The following is a 20,938-nucleotide window of genomic DNA, read 5'->3' as shown; positions in this document are numbered from 1 at the left end:
ATTCTACAAAATTAATATCCTGGCTGAGGAGGACCTGGAGTTCTCTCATTTGGTGCTGCAGAGTCATCCGCACTCTCCCGCCCGTTTGGGAGCTTTGGTATAATCCCCATGGTCCTTACGGAGTCCCCAGCATCCACTTAGGACGTTAGAGAAAATAAGAATTTACTTACCGATAATTCTATTTCTCATAGTCCGTAGTGGATGCTGGGCGCCCATCCCAAGTGCGGATTGTCTGCAATACTTATACATAGTTATTGTTACAAAAATCGGGTTATTATTGTTGTGAGCCATCTTTCAGAGGCTCCTCTGTTATCATACTGTTAACTGGGTTCAGATCACAGGTTATACGGTGTGATTGGTGTGGCTGGTATGAGTCTTACCCGGGATTCAAAATCCTTCCTTATTGTGTACGCTCGTCCGGGCACAGTATCCTAACTGAGGCTTGGAGGAGGGTCATAGGGGGAGGAGCCAGTGCACACCGGTTAGTCCTAAAGCTTTCTTTAGATGTGCCCAGTCTCCTGCGGAGCCGCTATTCCCCATGGTCCTTACGGAGTCCCCAGCATCCACTACGGACTATGAGAAATAGAATTATCGGTAAGTAAATTCTTATTTATCTGTACCTTCGATTTTGGCTATGTGTGATTTTGACTAAGTGCCAATGTTGACTATACTTTGTATTAGATAGTACACAATATAGCCAGGATTGACTTGCCTGCACAGTCTATCTTTCCTTGCGATACCGACCCCCGCGGTAGTGCGCATCGGTATCGCAAGCTGCCTAACACAGTGCGATTTGCACTAACTTTCCTTGCGATTTTGACTATATAGTCACCGTGTGTACACACCTTTAGCCTTTTCTTTCATAGTGGACAGCTGAGCTTCTAGTGAGCACAGTTAATGGTGAATGGAGATTGTCAAACACTGTAAACAGTGTATTCACGCATGCTGAAACAGTGACAGTTGATTAAGAATGGTTAGCAATAATGTAGAAGTGTTTGAGAATTAACTTTAAAACATTAATATAAGCACCAGAAACATTGCTTACTGATGTGCTAGCATGGCATGAAACATTTCCATTAGCCACAAACAGGAACAGAGGCTGTAGGAATAACCTCCCACTGAGCGTACAATACTTTCTGTATTTTGAATCCATCTGCATAGGCAGATTCTGGATGTTTAATGCATGGCGGAAATCATTATGTTGTCAACACGAACAATATCACCTGAAGGTGCTGAGTACCTCCACATTAAGTAATTACAATTCTTCTTTTTCTAATTTTAAATTGCTGTTTGTTGGAGTGTCATTTAAATCTTAAATAACTAATAACATTGCTGATGTAGGTGATGAAAGTGTGTTAGGCTTTACCAGAGAACTGCAAGAGACTAATAGGGCCCCAGTACTATAGGGGGCGCGGTCAAGCATGGGGGCGTTATGAATAACAGGGCCCTCTGAAGAAGCTGCACGCCACCGTGAAATTATATGAACACCCCATCTGGCGGGACTAGGGCTAGATACACCTACTTGGCACCCCTGAGCTTATCTCTTACTTTATAGCATCCTACAGCAGGATGTAATAGAGTCCAAGATCACCGGGAGGTGCAGGATGCCGGACGATTTCGGACATTCTTTTAAAGGGGCAATCACTTACAAGGCAAAACCATGCTTTGTAAGTGATTGCACCGTAAAAAAAAGTCCAAGATCAGCCGGCAATCCGCACCTCCGGTGATATCGGACCCCATTACATCCTGCTGCTAGTGTTAATCACCCAACTGTAGCTCTGTCTCTCCCACCTTAGGATCCTGTGGGTCAACATTAAGTTTATTTACGAGAGAAGAAAGGGTGTGCAGATGCAGCAGGGAAATTATGTAGAGTCAGCACAAATGAAAGAATGAGTTCTGGGTCATCTTATTAGATAAACGGTGATAAACATTTATGTATTGCTGTCTAATATCTCTTCCACTCCAGCACAAATCCCTTAGTTGCAGTAAGTTACTTTAGTTAGATGGCTTTACATCTCAGTGCTCACTGCCTTATCACATCACATGGTAGTAATCACACCATCACTTCACACTCTCATTGTGAGATTATCACTCTCTCTCACCCTCTGCTCATTCTACACTGCATCCATCATATTATCTTGCTCATGGTTATGGATCAATGAGTCGGCAGTCAGAAGGTCGGTAATGACTAGGTCGACACCAAATGGTCAACAAGGTCGATATGATGAAAAGGTCGACAGTTTGACATGGAAATTGGCAACACATGAAAACGTTGACATGAGTTTTTAATGTTCTCTTGGCGTCAAAATGTTCCTTTCAGCATGTGGACCCCCAATTAGTGCACCGCATCCCCTCTCATGGCTCGCTTCGCTTGCCATTCTTCGGGCAAGGTTATTATTCCCAATTGTAGTCTACGTGGATAGTAAAGCATGAAAAAGTCCTGAAAATGAAAATAAATTCCAAAAAACTCATGTCAACCTTTTCATGTGTCCACCATTGTCATGAAGACCTTTTGTCCATGTCCACCTTTTGACCATGTTGACCCTATGCATATTGACCTATGGACTGTCGACCTTTTTACTGTAGACCTATCATGCATATACCTTTGCTCACATTCTCACGGTTTATGACCATCTCTTACATTGCTTTGAACTGCACTTAGGGTACAGCCAACTGCAGTAACCCTCTGCCCTTACAAATTGTCTTGCCATTCTCCAGATCTTCATCTTCCATGTAACTGCACAAGTGCTGATTTCTCTGTTTTGGAGCTTCTCTCCCACGTGTAGACAAACTGTTTCCAAACTCTACTGTACTCAACTTGATACACCCAAACATCACTATAAACTAACCCCAGGGGGGAGATGTACTAAGCCTTGGAGAGTTTATAAAGTGCAGAAAGATAAAGTACCAGCCAATCAGCTCATAACTGTCATGTTACATCTTGTGTTTGAAAAATGACAGCTAGGAGCTAATTGGTTGGTACTTTATCTTTCTCCACATTATCATCTCCAAGGCTTAGTACATCTGCCCCCAGATCAGGTAACATTCAAATCATAACAAATAATCCTCTGGACCATGTTGCTCTAAGCACATTTTAAACATTTGGGGTCCCACAAAACTCACATCCTCGTCATTCTCATTCTCCCATACCTCTGGGGTAAATACATGTATTTCATTGTCATTTTAAATTTAGATTATTTTTTCTACATTGGATCATGTGTACGTACTAATACCTCCCTGCTGTAAAATGCACCCACATTGTGCAAAAGGCATCCTAGTAAATGTAGAGTTGAAGCCTAATTGCTTCCAGCTATATGGTGGTGAAACAGGTATGCAGTTAATTTTCCGACTGTCGGGATCCCAGTGGTCAAAATACCGAAGCAGGAATACCAACAGCGGAAACAATGTCGGAGGTCGAAATCCTGACAGATGCCCAGTATTCCCTCTAGGGTGGTGGTCCACGCCACCACCCAATGGGAAATAGAATAGTTTTCTCACCACCGAACCCGCGAGGGGACAGGCTGCGTGCGATGTCGGGATTTCGACTGTTGGGATTCCATCATCGGTCTCCTGGCTGCCGGGATCCCAACAGTTGGAAATTCAGACTGAATCCGTGAAACAATCTGACCATTCTGCATGGCTATAACTGGATGAATGAATGCCTCAAAATATGCACAGCCTCCACTCTTTATAGATCATGAATAAAACTGCCCTCATTATACACTTGTGCAAATAATCAGCGGCGTTGCTACCCCCACATACAGATCCACCCATGCCTGCCAAACTTCCCTCACCATGGTAGAAATTAGTTATTTTCTCAATACATGACATTTTGGCTGTGCACTCTACACAGTGCCTTGAGTCCTGTTGGAGAAAGAGCGCTATATAAATAAAAGTATTATTATTATTATTATTATTATTATTATCACACACATCACTAACAGAGGAGACATACTGTAACTGCACAAACTACGTGCTATCATTAGAATGCAAAAATACTTTACTTTGTGCACCTTGGTTTGTAAATGACTGGAAGAGACACATGATGCACAGATGGATACATACATCTGTACTATATATACACGTGTGCATGATACACTCGTTTACTTTACATGTGTATATATTTATGAATGATATTTATTGCATTTTCCCCAATCTGATTTAGGGACCTCCTGGTCTTCCAGGATATCCAGGAGCTTTGGGTCCCCCAGGACTCCCCGTAAGTAGTTTTTTGTAACATAGTTACATGAGAAGAGCATCAAACAGAGGAAAAATAAAGCATCTTTAAAGTGACTGAATGCTCTGAACCAATATTTTTTTCAGGGTCTTAAGGGCGAGAGAGGGTACAGTGGCCCATCAGGAGAAAAGGGAGAGTCGGTGAGTGGTCACCCAGGAGTTACAGTATATCTCATTTTTTTATACTGTTCATAGTCATACTAGCTGTTATGGGTCAAATGAAATGCTTTCATTTTTTAGGGTCAGAAGCGACCCTTCTAATATTAAGATGTATATGATTCACGCCCCACTAAATATCTCCTTATATTGTAGTCTAATCTGGGCTAAGAACGTTTGTGTAAAATAATTTGCATGACCTACAGTTTGAACAGTTTTATATGAAATGGGGAAAGAGTACTCAAAAAACCCAAAACATTAAGGTATACATCAAGACAGATATTGTATGCAAATATATCTAAAACACCCATTTTTATATTTTTCCCTACTATACAGATATACCATCAAAATTACAAACAGAAGTTTCATTAACTTTAATTGGACACATACAAGATAGTTTTGTTAATAAAATGTCATTTTTCATACTATTACCTTTTTTACCATGTAAGGGCCCTCCTGGTATTCCTGGCATTCCTGGCCCTGCTGGACCTACGGTAAGTTCTTATGCACCATGTTCTTCTGGTGTGCTTTTTCTCAGCCTTCAAATTGTTTGATGATGTCATCTAACTATTCAGGGAACAAGAGGAGAACGAGGATTAACAGGAAGTTCTGGAGAGAAAGGTGACCAGGTGAGCAGCTTTGCAAAGTTCTGAATAGATTTAGTAAAGTGAAATACATTTAAATGTCACTATGGGTTTCTGTTGCACTCTTTCCTTTCCCTTGCTGTGTTCAGCTTGCACTATTTCCATGTACCATGTCACACGTCCTGTGGAAAGGATTCAGTCTTGGATTCGTGGAAATTGCTCAGGGGCGGATTGGGATGAAAAAGCAGTCCGGGAACTTTATGGAAGCAGCCCTAATGGGTGTGTGGTCTGATGAGTGGGTGGGGTCTGTTGAGGGGGGCGGGATCCCTCCTCATAGGGCCTGATTGTACACAATTGCGGTCTTTCTTGACTCTTTTGCTATAGGCCAGGGGTAATTGGGAACTAAAAGGGGCCTTGTAAAATTTTGTATAAGTGGCCCAACATGGGCAGCACAAGAGGTATAATCATGGCAGCATCACTGGATGGCAGAGTTGCTATACTGCAGAGATGGTATAACAAAATGATTGAGGACAATGCAGTGTACTGAGTGCCGTGGGGTGCCTGTTATGTTGGGGGTGGGGCTACGTGACTACACACAAAACAGGCCTCGCAGACACATCGGCCTACCGGGAATCTTCCTGGTGAGCTCTATGGCCAATCCGCCACTGACGGGCAGAGGCGTTTGCTGGGCGGGCCGTTGGCGTTTGGCTGCCATTTTTGGGGTGACGGTCCGGGCAATGCAGGTGTGCCCGGACTGCATGGGGGGCGGGCCGCAGCGGCTGCATGACATCACACGCAGCAGCTGTAACCCGGGATGCGACAAGTAGCTCCCTGCCAGCACACAGGAGCTGCGCAGGTAAGGAGCTACTTGCCAAGTACAAAAGCATCGCCGCTGTGCGATACTTTTGTACTTGTGTGTGTGTGTGGGGGGTGACATGCGGGATGTACTAGCTCCGTGCTGGGCGCCACCCCGCATGTCAGAGTAAATGATCGCACATCTACGAGCAACTCTGAATTACCCCCACAGTTGCAGTTATTGCAACTACTGGAGAAAAAATGAAGATAGCGCCTCCAAGCACAGCTACATAATGCACAGCAGAAGGTCACCTTGTCAGTTATACAATCTAAGCCTTTTCAATATGAGCAGACGTGCACCAAAAATAAGAACATTCTAGATAAATGCATTTATAAGTTGCTCATTGGAACATTAGTTATTTGCATTTATTTTTTTTAATTCAGTGTAGGAAATTTAACTTCTGAAAATCAACACAATTTCATGAGCAATTAATATGATTTTCCTCAAATTGCAAACCTGAATAAGTTCATAAAGTTAATGAAAATATTTAAAAACTGTATTTCATTATGCTAATAAATACTACATGCTATTTTTAGACATTTTTTTTTTTTTTTTAAATGTAGCGTTCCTCATTGCATGGTGCCCTACACACCCTCAGATGCACCACTGGCGGCACCTCTGCAAGCTTCCCTTCTTATTACTCATGCTATGCATGTTTCCTGTCAGCTCAGATGCATGAGAAAGATCACGTTACAATTCATTTACTTTTCATGAATCCCTAACTTCTTTTTTTGTGTGTTTTTTACACAGGGATTTTCAGGTCCACCTGGGTTTCCCGGGCCTCCTGTAAGTAAAAGATTGGTTTCACTAAAATGTGGAATGTAGCTAAAATATAATATGACCTGTGATACATTATCCTAGATAATATACTGTACTCTCAGCCTGATTCAAAGGTGCACGTAGTTAGGATGCAGTGGCAAACGCAGGATTTCTAGAGGGAGGTTTCCAGATACAATCCGCAATCTACCAATCCGTGAAACATTGGAGCAAGTGTCGGAGTCTTGGGGAGCGGTAGAAGATCCTATTAACGACCCTGGACATTAATGTAAACATTGGTCTTTTTATACACTGGATACTGTATGGAAGACAGTATTAATATTTAACACTCTAGAAAGTCTGTAGTATAGGCTGTATCAAACATTTAAATAATATAAATAATTGGTCAGGAAAAGTTTAAACATACCATAATAAATACACAAACATAATAGAAGCAGTACTGCACTTTCTAAGCACACATTCTCCCACCTCATGGTAAGGCTCCTGTCTCTTCTTCCTGGTAGCTACTCTCTGGTCCAGTGTACTGATTGAGGACTCAGATCCACACACACAGCAAACTTGGTAGAAGAAGTTGCTACCACTGGGCAGGTTTGTCCCTTAAACTGCATGATGTGTGGCAGCTCTAGTAATCGCAGTACATAACACCATTGCTATTTTTATAATTTGAGGCACTTGCCAACAGGAGGGGGGTTTTCCAGGAACCCCCCCCCCCCCCCCCCCCCCACACACACACACACACACACACACACACACAACCTACCGCGTTTACCTATGGGATGCAGAAGACTTCCAAAAATATGCTAATGACTCTGCGCTATCTTGTGTACACAGATTCCTACTGCCAGCATCTCATATCTACCGTTTACATATAAAAGACGCAACATCAGGAACATCGGTCGCACTCTTGAACTTCTGTGCAACCCTATGGCGTCTCAGAATGGCCGTTTCAACTAAGACAACAGAGCCAGTCCAACTGCAAACAAATTCGAAGTAGCTGACTAGGACATGCCCAGAAACCAGTTTTGTAATAACCTCCCCCTCCCAAAAAAAAGATCACTACCTTTCCAAAAAAAACTTATTGTGTCTGCCGTCATTAATCGATCACCGCGCATGCGCAGTGCAGACTCATACACAGTGGCAAATAATCACTCCACTGCGTCCAACATTGCATGCACCTCTGAATCAGTCCCTCTATCTGTAAATAAACTCTCTATAAGACATGAGGCCCAGAGAAAGACATTGGGGGTCATTCTGAGTTGATCGCTCGCTGCCGATTTTTGCAGCGCAGCGATCAGGTAAAAAAATGGCGAAACTGTGCATGCATATGCACCGCAATGCACAGGCACGTTGTACGGGTACAAAGAGGATCGTTGCTGGGCGATGGGTTTAGCGAAGATTCCATTCGCACAGCCGAACGCAAGGTGATTGACAGAAAGAGGGCATTTATGGGTGTCAACTGACCGTTTTCTGGGAGTGTTTGGGAAAACGCAGGTGTGTCCAGGCATTTTCTGGGCGGATGTCTGACGTCAATTCCGGCACCAAAAAGACTGAAGTGATCGCAAGGGATGAATAAGTCCAGAGCTACTCAGAAACTGCACAAAATGTTTTTGCTGCGATCGGCTGCAAAGGCGTTCGCACACTTGCAAATCGAAAATACACTCCCCCGTGGGTGGTGACTATGCATTTGCACGGCTGCTAAATGTAGCTAGCGAGCGATCAACTCGGAATGACCCTCATTGTCAGCATGATATAATGATTGGTCAGTGTACTAGTGCAGCACTTGTATGTGACGATGTTCTTCTTTCAGGGACCCCCTGGGTTTCCAGGAAAAGCTGGGCCAGCTGGACCACCAGGGCCTCCTGCTGAGAAGGTAAGTGATATATTCTTCTAGGATTTGTTAATATTGTACAACACAGTAGTCTAATATATTATCTAAGCCAACATACAACATTAATAAGTGGCAATATGGAAAGAAAACAGACTAAGCTAGGTTGTAGATCACTTATAGTGAGCAACTAGCAATGAGTAATGTCCTATACTTCAAACTCAATAATTTACTAATTTGGGGGGGATCATCTACAGACATCCAAAAATATCATAGCCTTATTTACCCAATTATCAGCTGATTGGGGAAATGTATGGTTCCCTGTGGCCTAAGACATTGGTCACTTAACAGTGTGTAATGTGTTGCCTAATACTCTCAGAGTAACCATCAAATATGCGCTCACAGACTAATTTATACATCAATTACTCTTATTAAAGTATAGGGGGATATAGAAAAGAAAGAGGGGAAAAGCAAAATAGGGGTAGAGGGTACAAAAAAGGGAGAAAGACACTACATTAAAATAATACAGGGACCTAGATAGCAGGCTTTTTGTTTATTGAAAACAAAAGTTAAAAAAAGTTTACTATCCTCAGGTATAAAAGCAATAAAACATATAATTATGCACCTAGTACCAGCAACGTAGCAACAACTTTGTGGGTCCAATAGCAACATTTTGAAAGGGCCCACGCCTTAATGCTTCTATATGGACCTTTCTCTGCTGCAGTTCTTCTTTTTGTGCTCCATAGCAGTGCCCTAGTTCATTGTATGCCCTATAATACTGCCTTAGTTGATTGTTTGGCCCTTAGTAGTGCCCTAGTTCATTGTATGCCCTATAATAGTGCCCTAGTTCATTGTATGCCCCATAGTAGTGAACGGCTGCCATGGAAGCCCAGGTAACTGATCTAGAGCGGACCGTTCCGCGACTGAGGAGTATTCACAATCTTGAGCAAAGTTTAGATAGAACGGTGGAGGAGTTGCAGGGGAGAACACTGATAGATGAGGATAACCAGGTAGACAGCTGGGTCATGGTTAGAAGGAAGAAGAAGAGGGGGAGGGGGAGACAGGACACCTCCGATCTGCCAAACCCCAACAAATTCGTACGACTGGACGAGGATTCTGAGGATGACAGTGAGGAAATGACGGAGCCAGAGGAGACTGTTCCCTCTAGCAACCGGAGGAGTGGTCCCTCCAGTACAGATGGGAAAAAAGATAGTGAATTACCTAGTCAGATTGTGGTGGTAAAGGATTCTATTATCAGATAGACAGGGAAATCTGCTGCCAGGACTGTGATCGCTGTATGGTCTGTTGTCTCCCGGGTGTTCGGGTATGGCACATCACAGACCGGGTAGACAGATTGTTGGGAGGGGCTAGTAAAGACCCGGCGGTCTTGGTGCATTGCGGCACCAACGACAAAGTTAGTGGTAGGTGGGATGTCCTTAAAAAAGACTATAGGGAATTAGGCAAGAAACTTAAGGCAAGGACATCAAGGGTAATATTCTCTGAAAAATTACCAGTGCCACGCGCTAGCCCAGGGAGACAGAGGGAGAGAGATTAGGGAGGAAAATGTGTGGCTTAGAGACTGGTGTAGGAAGGAGGGGTTTGTGTTCTTGGAACACTGGGCGGACTTCTCAGTCAGGCGCCATCTTTTTTGTCGCGATGGATTGCACCTGAATGAGGAGGGGGCTGCGGTGCTGGGGGGCAGGATGTTAGAAGGTTGGAGAGCTTTTAAACTAGGAGCCTAGGGGGAGGGTTTTGCTAAAAGCTACTGGTCAAACAGTGAGAACAGTAAGGATGGGGATAGTGAACAAAATGGGGGTGGCGAAGGGGGCAGGGGGAGATCAGCCGGCGAGGGTTATTGCAAGGGTATTGGCAAAGGAATTACTGACAAAGGTATTGCCCATGGTATTCCCAAATGATTAAATTATGATGATTATGGTTCAACAGTACAGTATTTAGAAAATTATGTCCATAGCATAAGGGAAAATACCTACATCGGGGGGGGTTTTGAAAGATCTAATAGGTCAAATAGGGATAGTAGTAAAAAAGTCTGTAGTAAGTATGATGGGGTGCTAAGGGAGGGAGGAGAATAACAGTCATTAAGAGTAATTCTAGAAAGGCACTTGTAAATAATAAGATACCATTAAAACAAACGGGAAAGGGAAATAGTAAGCTAAAATGTATGCTTGCGACCGCAAGAAGCCTATCAGGTAAAATGGCGGAATTGGAATGGCTTGTAGCCAAAAATCAATATGATATTATAGGTATTACGGAAACATGATGGGACGACTCCCACGACTGGGTTGCAAATTTGGAGGGATATAAACTTTTCAGGAGGGATAGGGCTACCAAAAGGGGAGGAGGGGTATGTCTCTATGTTAAACCATCTCTAAAACCAAACTTAATAGATGTTATTTACGAGGAGACTGGAGATAACGTGGAATCGCTATGGGTTGTGATCACAAGTGGGGGCACTGAAGCAAAAAAACTAGTCATTGGCACGTGCTACAAGCAACCAGATATTAGCATACATGAGGAGGAACAACACTTACAGCAAATTGAAAAAGCTGTGGGAATGGGGGACATCCTAGTGTTAGGGGATTTTAACTATACTGATATAAATTGGAGTAACGATTCATGTGTAAAAGCTAGCAGCAGCAGGTTTCTAAACACATTAAAGGATCAATACTTATCTCAATTAGTCGAGGACCCACCCAGAGGTAATAATATTCTGGACCTAGTTATTACCAATAATGTGGACATTATATCAAACATTACAGTTGGGGAGACCTTGGGAAACAGTGATCACTATATGATCACATTCGACATCTATACATCTATTTCAAGAAACATAGCTGTAAGGCATCAACCAAAACATTAAACTTTAGAAAAGCTAACTTCCATATTCTGAGACAGGCACTAAATGACCTTGATTGGGAAGTTTTGTTTCATGGTAAGGACACTTCGGAAATGTGGGATGCTTTAAAAGGGTTGCTTGATAGCAATATGCACAAATTCATTCCCATGAGCAGTAAACACAGGAGTACTAAACACAAACCAATGTGGCTTAATAAGGAGGTCAAAAAAGAAATGGCTAAAAAGAGGCGTGCTTTCAAAGTATTTAAATCAATTGGAGGGGAGGAGTCATTCCAGTATTATAAAGAATGCAATAAAAGATGCAAAAAGTAATAAGAGCAGCTAAAATTGTAAACGAAAGGCAGATCACTATAGAGAGTAAAGCCAATCCTAAAAAGTTTTATAAGTACATAAACAGTAAAAGATTAAAAAAGGAGACTGTAGGCCCATTAAAGGATGAACTGGGAGCCTTGACAAATGATGACAAAATAAAAGCGGAAATACTGAACAATTTTTTTTCATCAGTATTCACCAGGGAGGATCAGAAGGTGATAGTAGTGCATAACGACAGTGAAGGTAATGATTATTGGCTAGATGCTTGTTTAAGTGAGGAAGTAGTCCTGGAGAGGCTAAGCAACATAAAGATTAATAAATCAACGGTCCCAGATAGTTTTCACCCGAGGGTTATTATGTTGTTATTAGGGCACAGCTAGCAAGACCCTTATACTTGATTTTCCATAGTTCAATTAGATCAGGTATGGTACCGAGGGATTGGCGTATAGCTGAGGTAGTGCCATTATTTAAAAAGGGATCTAAAAATCATCCTGGGAACTATAGACCAGTTAGTATAATCTCTATAGTGGGTAAAATATGGGAAGGAATTTTGAGGGATAGCATAGAGGATTATCTGCGGAATACTACTTTTTTTTAGCAAGAGTCAGCATGGGTTTGTGAGGGACAGATCGTGTTAAACTAACTTAACTAGCTTCTACGAGGAAGTGAGCGATGATCTTGACCAGTGCAAAGCAGTGGATGTGGTCTTTTTAGATTTTGCAAAAGCCTTCGATACAGTGCCTCACAGGAGACTGATCATCAAATTATGGGAACATGGCCAAGGAAATACTATTTGTACATGGATAGGTAATTGGCTGGATAACAGGGTACAACGAGTAGTGGTCAATGGGATGTTCTCCAGCTGGGAACCAGTAGTCAGCGGTATACCACAAGGGTCCATACTTGGCCCGCTACTGTTCAATAATTAATATATTTATTAATGATCTAGGAATAGGCCTGGGAAGCACAGTGTCAATCTGTGCAGATGATGCTAAACTGTGTAAGGTAATTAATTCAGAAATCGATGTGGAGTCTCTGACTTTCTTAAACTTGAAACCTGGGCGTCTAAATGGGGAATGAGGTTCAATATTAAAAAATTCAAAGTTATGCACTTTGGGATTAAAAACAAACTTGCATCCTACTCACTTAATGGGGAAAATATAGGGGTAACAGTAGTGGAAAAAGATTTGGGGATGCTCATAGATAATAGGCTTAATAACAATACACAATGTCAAAATGCAGCAAAGAATGCAAGTAAAGTCCTTGCGTGCATAAAACGGGGTATCGATACAAAGGACGAGGATGTAATCCTGCCTCTGTATAAATCATTGGTACGTCCGCATCTGGAATACTGTGTTCAATTTTCAGAACTATATTATATAAAAATATATATGGGCGCTCAAAAGAGTTCAAAGGCGAGCTACTATACTGATTAAAGGGTTAGAGACACTGGAGTATGAGGAAAGGCTTACTAGGTTAAATATGTATTCCCTTGAAAAGAGGAGACTCAGAGGTGACATTATTAATATCTTCAAATATGTAAAGGGTCAATACAAAGTTAGCAGGGGATTTGTTTATTAATAGAACTCTGTATAGGACACGTGGGCACTCACTGAGGCTAGAGGAGAGAAAATTCCGTAGAAAATGTAGGAAAGGGTTCTTCACCGTAAGGGCAATAAGGATTTGGAACACCCTGCCGGAGAAGGTAATTATGGTGACTCTCTAAATGCATTTAAAAACGGATTGGACAGTTTTCTAGCTGAAAAAAGTATCCAAGGCTATAACATTTAATATATTGACATTAAGTATATGGGAGTGATACGAAATATAGTTGTTAATTGGTACGAAACCATTACTTCAGCTGGTGCATTATAATGTGCACTTTTTAATACAGAATACAGGTTGAACCCGATGGGCATTTTGCCTCTTTTCAACCACATTAAGTATGTTGCTATGTTAGTGCCCTAGTTCATTGTATGCCCCATTATAGTGCCCTAGTTCATTGTATGCCCCATAGTAGTGCACTAGTTCACTGTATGCCCCATAATATAGAATTTGAAACATAGAAACATAGAATTTGACGGCAGATAAGAACCACTTGGCCCATCTAGTCTGCCCCTTTTTTTTATCCTTTAGGTAATCTCAACCCTTTTTGAACCTTAATTCTTTGTAAGGATATTCATATGCCTATCCCAAGCATGTTTAAATTGCTCTACAGTCTTTGCCTCTACCACCTCTGATGGGAGACTATTCCACTTATCCACTACCCTTTCTGTGAAGTAATTTATCCTTAAATTTCCCCTGAACCTCCCCCCCTCCAGTTTCAGTGTATTTCCTCGAGTTCTAATATTTCTCTTCCTTTGAAGAATGTTTCCCTCCTGAACTTTGTTAAGACCCTTGATATATTTGAAAGTTTCTATCATGTCCCCCCTTTCCCTTCTCTCCTCCAAACTATACATGTTAAGATCTTTTAGCCTTTCCGGGTACGTTTTGTGATGTAGGCCATGCACCATTTTAGTTGCCCTTCTTTGTACACTCTCTAATGTATTTATATCCTTCTGGAGATATGGTCTCCAGAACTGGACACAGTATTCCAGATGGGGCCGCACCAATGACCTATACAGTGGCATTATCACTTCTTTTTTCCTACTACTGATTCCTCTCCCTATGCAACCAAGCATCTGACTTGCCTTTCTCATTGCTTTGTTACATTCCTTTCCTGCCTTCAAGTCACTTGAAATAGTGACTCCTAAATCCCTTTCCTCCTCAGTAGTTTCCATTATAGTACCCTTGATACTATATTTAGCCTTTGGGTTTTTGAGACCCAAGTGCATGATTTTGCATTTTTTAGCATTAAACTGTAGTTGCCACGTTCTTGACCATTTCTCAAGCCTACCTAGGTCATCAATCATTTGTTTTACCCCTCCCGGTGTGTCCACCCTGTTGCATATCTTTGTATCATCTGCAAAAAGGCATACCTTCCCTTCAATACCATCTGCAATGTCACCAACAAAGATATTAAAGAGAACTGGACCAAGTACAGATCCCTGGGGTACTCCACTGGTAACATTTCCCTCCATAGATTGCACTCCATTAACTACAACTGTCTGTTTCCTATCCTGCAACCAGGTTCTTATCCATTTAACTGTTTTATAATCCACCCCCACGCTTTCAAGTTTATTTAGCAGTCTGCGATGTGGGACAGTGTCAAATGCCTTACTAAAGTCTAGATATGCTACATCTACAGCTCCCCCTTGATCTATTATTTTTGTCACAGAGTCAAAAAAGTCAATAAGATTTGTTTGGCATGATCTACCACCAGTAAATCCATGCTGTTTTGGATCCTGTAAGTGGTTTGATTTAAGATATTCCACAACTCTTTATTTTAATAGTTTTTCCATTACTTTCCCCACTACTGATGTAAGGCTTACTGGTCTGTAGTTACTTGCTTCTACCTTGCTTCCACTTTTGTGCAGTGGAACTACATTTGCTCTTTTCCAGTCCTCTGGAATAGCACCTGTATTTAGTGATTGGTTAAATAATTCTGTTAACGGTGTAACCAGCACATCTTTTAGCTCTTTGAGTATCCTTGGGTGTATCCCATCTGGTCCAATTGATTTATCCACTTTTAGTTGTTAAAGTTCTGTTAGGACCTTCTCCTCTGTAAATGTACTTTCAACTACCTTATTTTTATGAATGTCCTTGCAACTTAACTGTGGCCCCATCCCTTCTTCTGTAGTAAATACTGAGCAAAAATAATTATTTAGGTGATCTGCTATTGCCTTGTCACCCTCCACCAAATGCTCACTCTCTGTCTTAAGTCTTATTATTCCTCCATTTGATTTTCTCCTTTCACTTATATAATTAAAAAAAGTTTTGCCCCCTTTATCTACTGACTGGGCCATTTTTTCCTCAGCTTCTGCCTTTGCACGTCTGATCACTTTCTTAGCATCCTTCCGTCTGTCAAGATACACCTCTTTGTCATTATTATTTTGAGTCTGTTTGTATTTCCTAAAAGCCATCTTTTTTGCTTTCACACTAGATGATACTTTTTTTGTAAACCACACTGGCTTCCTTTTCCTGGTGCTTTTCCTAACCCTTTTGATACAAAGATCAGTTGCACTTAGTATTGCACTTTTCAGTTTTTCCCACCTCTCCTGCACTCCTTCCAAGTTCCACCAGTCCGCCAATGAATCACTTAAACATCTCCCCATTTTTGCAAAATCAGCATTTCTAAAATCCAACACCTTTGTTTTTGTGTGACAGGAGTTGGATCCTGTCTTTAAACCATACTGCTTGATGATCACTGGATCCTACCACATATATGTCGGATATCCTATCACCATTTGTAAGAATTAAATCTAATATTGAATCTTTGCGAGCGGGCTCCATCACCAATTGCTTGAGAGATGCTCCCTGTAAGGAATGTAGAAATTTGCCACTTGTAGCTGAACTTGCAAAAGACCCCTCCCAATTTACATCAGGTAAATTAAAGTCTCCCATGATTATGACTTCTCCCTTTAAAGCCATTTTAGTGATGTCCAACAATAGGTTCCTGTCCAAATCCTGCCCCTGGCCTGGTGGTCTATAGATCACCCCAATGCGAATAACATCCTTCTCCCCGGTTTCTATGGTGACCCAAAGGGCCTCAGTTTTGTCTTCAATATTTTGTATTAAAGTAGCATTTATGCTTTTTTTCACATACATTGCTACCCCTCCTCCTATTCTTCCTATTCTATCCTTCCTAAATAAATTGTATCCTGGTATAGCTATGTCCCAGTCATGATTTTCATTGCACCATGACTCTGTAATTGCCACAAAATCCAGGTTATCCCTTGTCATTATCGCAATTAGCTCTGGAATTTTGTCTCCTAAGCTCCTAGCATTTGCATACATAGCTTTAAGAATTTTGCCTGTGCATTTGTTATTAGTAGCCATGTCCAGACTGTACAAAATAAATGACAAGTTTAAAGTAGAAATTACCTGTTTGCCTGTTTGGGGATGTTGCTCAGTGTTTGATATATATATATATATATATATATATTTTTTTTTTTTTTACTAATCAGGAATCACACTGTGTCCTTTACACCATGAATACACCTCCCTAAATGTAAAGATATAGTACACCTGACCACAATGACCAAATGATCAAAGGAGGTAAACACCAGAGAGCATGCAATAATAAACTATGTTTCACTGTGCAACTTCCCCACACATGCAATGCCAATTACAAGCCAATCATTACATCAAAAAACATACATGAGTTTGCATAAGAGAGAGCTGTAGTGAGCAGATTGGGGATGTCTTTTCATAGTGTAAAAAGACAGATAACATTGGTACAGGTGAGAATTCAGATGGTTTTGATAAGCTATAGCCATAAATTTGAGTAGTTGCGGATGAAGTGGAAAGGTCTAGCAGTGTTCCTAACACAGATTTAAGTTGTAAGTATGGGTTACTCAGGCTAGTTTGATGTGTAGAGGAACTGGACTCACATTTGTTTGAAAGCTGTCCCTCAGTGGTCCAGATTGTGGTCTGATTGTTGTCCTTCTGTTTTCCTTCGGTTTAACGTCGGTGTAACGTCGAAATAATTTTTACATTTGTAGTTATCCTTTGAATAATGTCCTTTGAAGTAATGGCCCACAAGCCTACGGCCTAAGCCTTCCTCATGCTCTTTTAGTGCCCTAGTTCATTGTATGCTCCATAGTAGTGCCCTAGTTCACAAAATGCCAGACTGTAAGGCTGCCAGTACACATTATGCCACACAGTGCCCCCAATTTACATTGTGCCATACAGTGTTCCCAGAACTTACTGCATTTTATATTAGTAGCTCCGGTTAATTTTATGCTACGTCACAGGGCCCCAGTTCATATTATGCCATACTATATTGCCTTCAGTTCATATTATGTAACATTACAGTGCACCCATTTCCTATTATACCACATTACAGTGCCCAGTTCGGATTATGCCACTTTATAGGCCCCTCTTACATTATAACATCCACTACACACATCATTCCCTGAAAATAGAATGTCACTCTGTTTAGGTCTGGCAACTGGAATCATGGCATTGTATGTATGGGACAGGGCTAAATGACACGAATTGCATCATTTTAGTCCTGTCCCTTTTTGCATACCCACGTATCGCTGTAATTTCCAAATATGGGGCAGGGACTAATGGTGTGAGAGCTCCGCCCCCCATAGTGTTTTCTCTCCTGGCTTCCCCCGCAGAGGAGACTGAAAAAGTAGGCAAGTATGATGTAAACATATTACTCAGAAGCAGGACTATAAGTGTGAAAAAATGATTACCAGTGGAAAGGACTGTCCTGCAGGGTCTGCGTTTTTTTTATTAATTATTTAACTAACCGCTCTGTCGATTGTTTTATTAATATTACTTTATTGAGCACTCTTGTTGTTATAAATGAAAACGCTCACTCCACCTCTAGTATATAATGATAAACTGTTGATACCAAATGTTGATCTTTCCCGTGGCTATCTAACCATTCAAATTCCTCAATTAAAATTCTCGACTATCCTGATACAGTATGCTATGGAAAAAAACTAGTTATTATAAACATGGCCAATGAAGCAATTTAACATTAATTTCTGGGCTGCATTTTGTAGATTCTCCTTGTTTCCACAGTTTGCAAATGATCCATGAAGCCTTCTGTTCTTTCATTCACTAAATTCACCCACTCTATGTGCTGTGACATAAACCTGGGGAAAAACAGTTGCATAATGGGGGTAATTCCAAGTTGATCGCAGCAGGATTTTTGTTAGCAGTTGGGCAAAACCATGTGCACTGCAGGGGAGGCAGATATAACATATGCAGAAAGAGTTAGATTTGGGTGGGTTATTTTATTTCTGTGCGGGGTAAATACTGGCTGCTTTATTTTTACACTGCAAATTAGATTGCAGATTGAACACACCACACCCAAATCTAACTCTCTCTGCACATGTTATATCTACCCCCCCTGCAGTGCACATGGTTTTGCCCAACTGCTAACAAAATTCCTACTGCGATCAACTTGGAATTACCCCCAGTGTGACAATTAAAAACCAGCTCTGTACACTGTTTTTCTATTTTTGATTACTTTCATTGTGACTTTTTATAGCTGAGGAATTGACAGATCAATGTCATTGACTAATAACACAAAATAAGGAAATTATTAATATAAGTGAATAATGTTAATGAGTAAAACTATGTAATACAAAAATTTATTTAGGTTACCATAGACATAGTTAAAGGATTCTTTATTTGGGCCAATAAAATAAAATTAAAACATTGTAGGGCAGTGTAGAGTTATTATCCTAATGTATCCTATGTATTCATTTGTAAAAGTTTAATCCAAACCCTTGATATCTTTATTTTACTTTATACCTGTTTACAGGGTGTTGAGGGACAACGTGGTTCACCAGGACTTTCTGGTCCACCTGGACCTCCGGGGATTCCTGGAATACAGGTGAGTGGAACTTGGTTTTGAAAGAATAACAACGATAGGTCAAAATAATCTTGAATCTTATGTAATTATATGTAATTCTTCAGGGGCCACCTGGAATTGAAGGACTAGATGGGAAGGATGGGAAGCCTGGAGCAAGGGTATGTACCAAATAAAACAAAAACACAATTGATAGTGGGAACATTTATTATGTGTACTAACACATTATAGCTGAATGATGCATGATCATATTGGAGCTAATACATTATTAAGTAGAGTTATGGTATACACTTTTGCCTCTCAGAAACCTTTATAGGTGTTACATATAGAAGTACCTTAGCAATGTTTCGATCTATACTATATTGCAGTATATTAAAGTGTTAGTTCTTTGTATTTATCCTACCCTTTCTTCTATGCTTAGGGAGAGTCAGGTCCTCCAGGACCACCTGGACGTAACGGTATCCCGGTGAGTTAAAGCAAAAATGTGTTATGTCCTGCATAGGGATGGACTGGCCCACAAGGGCACAGGGGATATCCCCAGTAGGCCCTACTGCCTGAAGGCCCACCCCTTCTACTAGGGGTCATGTCACAGACCATGCACTGTAGTTATACTGTACATTGTTACTCTACAACAAGAGGGTCAGTAACTTGGTAGAGCAAGATCATGAATGAACTTGGGTGATTGGATTATTGTACAAACTACACCAAAATACACTCTGCCAGTCGACGTGGGTGGTGCTGTCACACCCCTGCCCTCTCCTTTATTAAAGTGCCTTGTGCTTTGCATGTTTTCTCTAATGGTTGGCAAGCTCCCTCTGTGGTGGCTAGACACACCACTTCTGGTGGCAAGCCATGCCCCTGAAGTTTGGGTCCCTACCACTGTATTCCCAGGTGGGTCCCTTCATGTCCCATATTGCCTGCCAGATTAGGTTTCATTGGTGAGGCTCTAACACTATTATTTATAAAGGCCTTAAAGTAAGCCTCACACATTGAGTGACCATACTTTTTACATTGAGACAGGTGGTTATTTGCAGATTTCGGTTGTACAGGTACACCACCGATTATCCGACACCTGATGGTCCGGCACCTCTTCTAATCTAAACACATCAGGTGCTGGGGGAAGTTATGCTGTGGGTGGAGTTAGGATGCGGGAGGTGCTTAGATAGGCTGCTGGAGGTCTTAGATTAGCAGCAGGAGATTTAGTTAGGCTGAGGGAGGTCTTAGATTAGCAGTGGGAGGCTTAGTTAGGCTGTGGGTGGAGGAGTCTGGCTGCGGGCGGGTACTCGGGCTGCGGCGGAAGACAGTCTGCAGGTGGGAAATCATACTGCATGGCCTAAATTAGGCTTTAGGGGACACAGTGGATATAATTAGGCTGCAGAGGGGGGGGGGGGGGTCAGGATGCTGCCGACATCACCTTAAATGATACCACCGATAATCCATCAAATTGATAACCCAGCACAGTGCTGGAACCAATGGTGCCAGATTGAGTGCCGCACCCCTGTATAAATATATATATATATATATATATATACACAGATGAGTGGTCCGCAGCACACGGTCATGAATACAGGCAAAGGACAGCAGAGTTACTGCAACGTTTCCATATTTATTATATCGTCTTCAGGCACAATAACAGAACAAACATACAACTAACCTTATATCCCGTTACACCCACATGGGAGGGACCTCGTCCGGAAGCAGGGGGACGGCGCACATGAGTGGCGTCATCACCACCCGTCCGTTGCTAAGCTCCCAAGCCAAACAACATAATTAAAAACAAGATAAAATCAGCTGGAAGACACAAGCAGAAACATCATATGTAAATATTATAAATGTCTATAACAATGTATCATAATTAACTTACACATAATAGCATCTGATAG

The 20,938-nt window shown here is 41.5% G+C and overlaps 1 protein-coding gene across 9 annotated transcripts in view; it reads left to right on the top strand.

Annotated features, from left to right (window-relative positions):
* COL16A1 (collagen type XVI alpha 1 chain) overlaps nt 1-20,938 on the top strand; it is a 303,979-nt gene that overhangs the window by 269,011 nt on the left and 14,030 nt on the right. For all 9 annotated transcript variants that reach the window (XM_063954229.1, XM_063954228.1, XM_063954227.1 and 6 more), the window contains 9 exons: nt 4,166-4,219; nt 4,324-4,377; nt 4,842-4,886; nt 4,968-5,021; nt 6,583-6,618; nt 8,417-8,479; nt 19,008-19,079; nt 19,163-19,216; nt 19,477-19,521. In XM_063954229.1, the coding sequence (XP_063810299.1) occupies nt 4,166-4,219; nt 4,324-4,377; nt 4,842-4,886; nt 4,968-5,021; nt 6,583-6,618; nt 8,417-8,479; nt 19,008-19,079; nt 19,163-19,216; nt 19,477-19,521 (477 nt within the window). The remainder of the gene's footprint in view (nt 1-4,165; nt 4,220-4,323; nt 4,378-4,841; nt 4,887-4,967; nt 5,022-6,582; nt 6,619-8,416; nt 8,480-19,007; nt 19,080-19,162; nt 19,217-19,476; nt 19,522-20,938) is intronic.

This window comes from Pseudophryne corroboree, chromosome 2, assembly GCF_028390025.1.
Source record: "Pseudophryne corroboree isolate aPseCor3 chromosome 2, aPseCor3.hap2, whole genome shotgun sequence".
Classification (NCBI taxonomy): domain Eukaryota; kingdom Metazoa; phylum Chordata; class Amphibia; order Anura; family Myobatrachidae; genus Pseudophryne; species Pseudophryne corroboree.
Note: the sequence above shows the minus strand (reverse complement) of the source record. Positions and strands in the feature narration are given on the sequence as shown.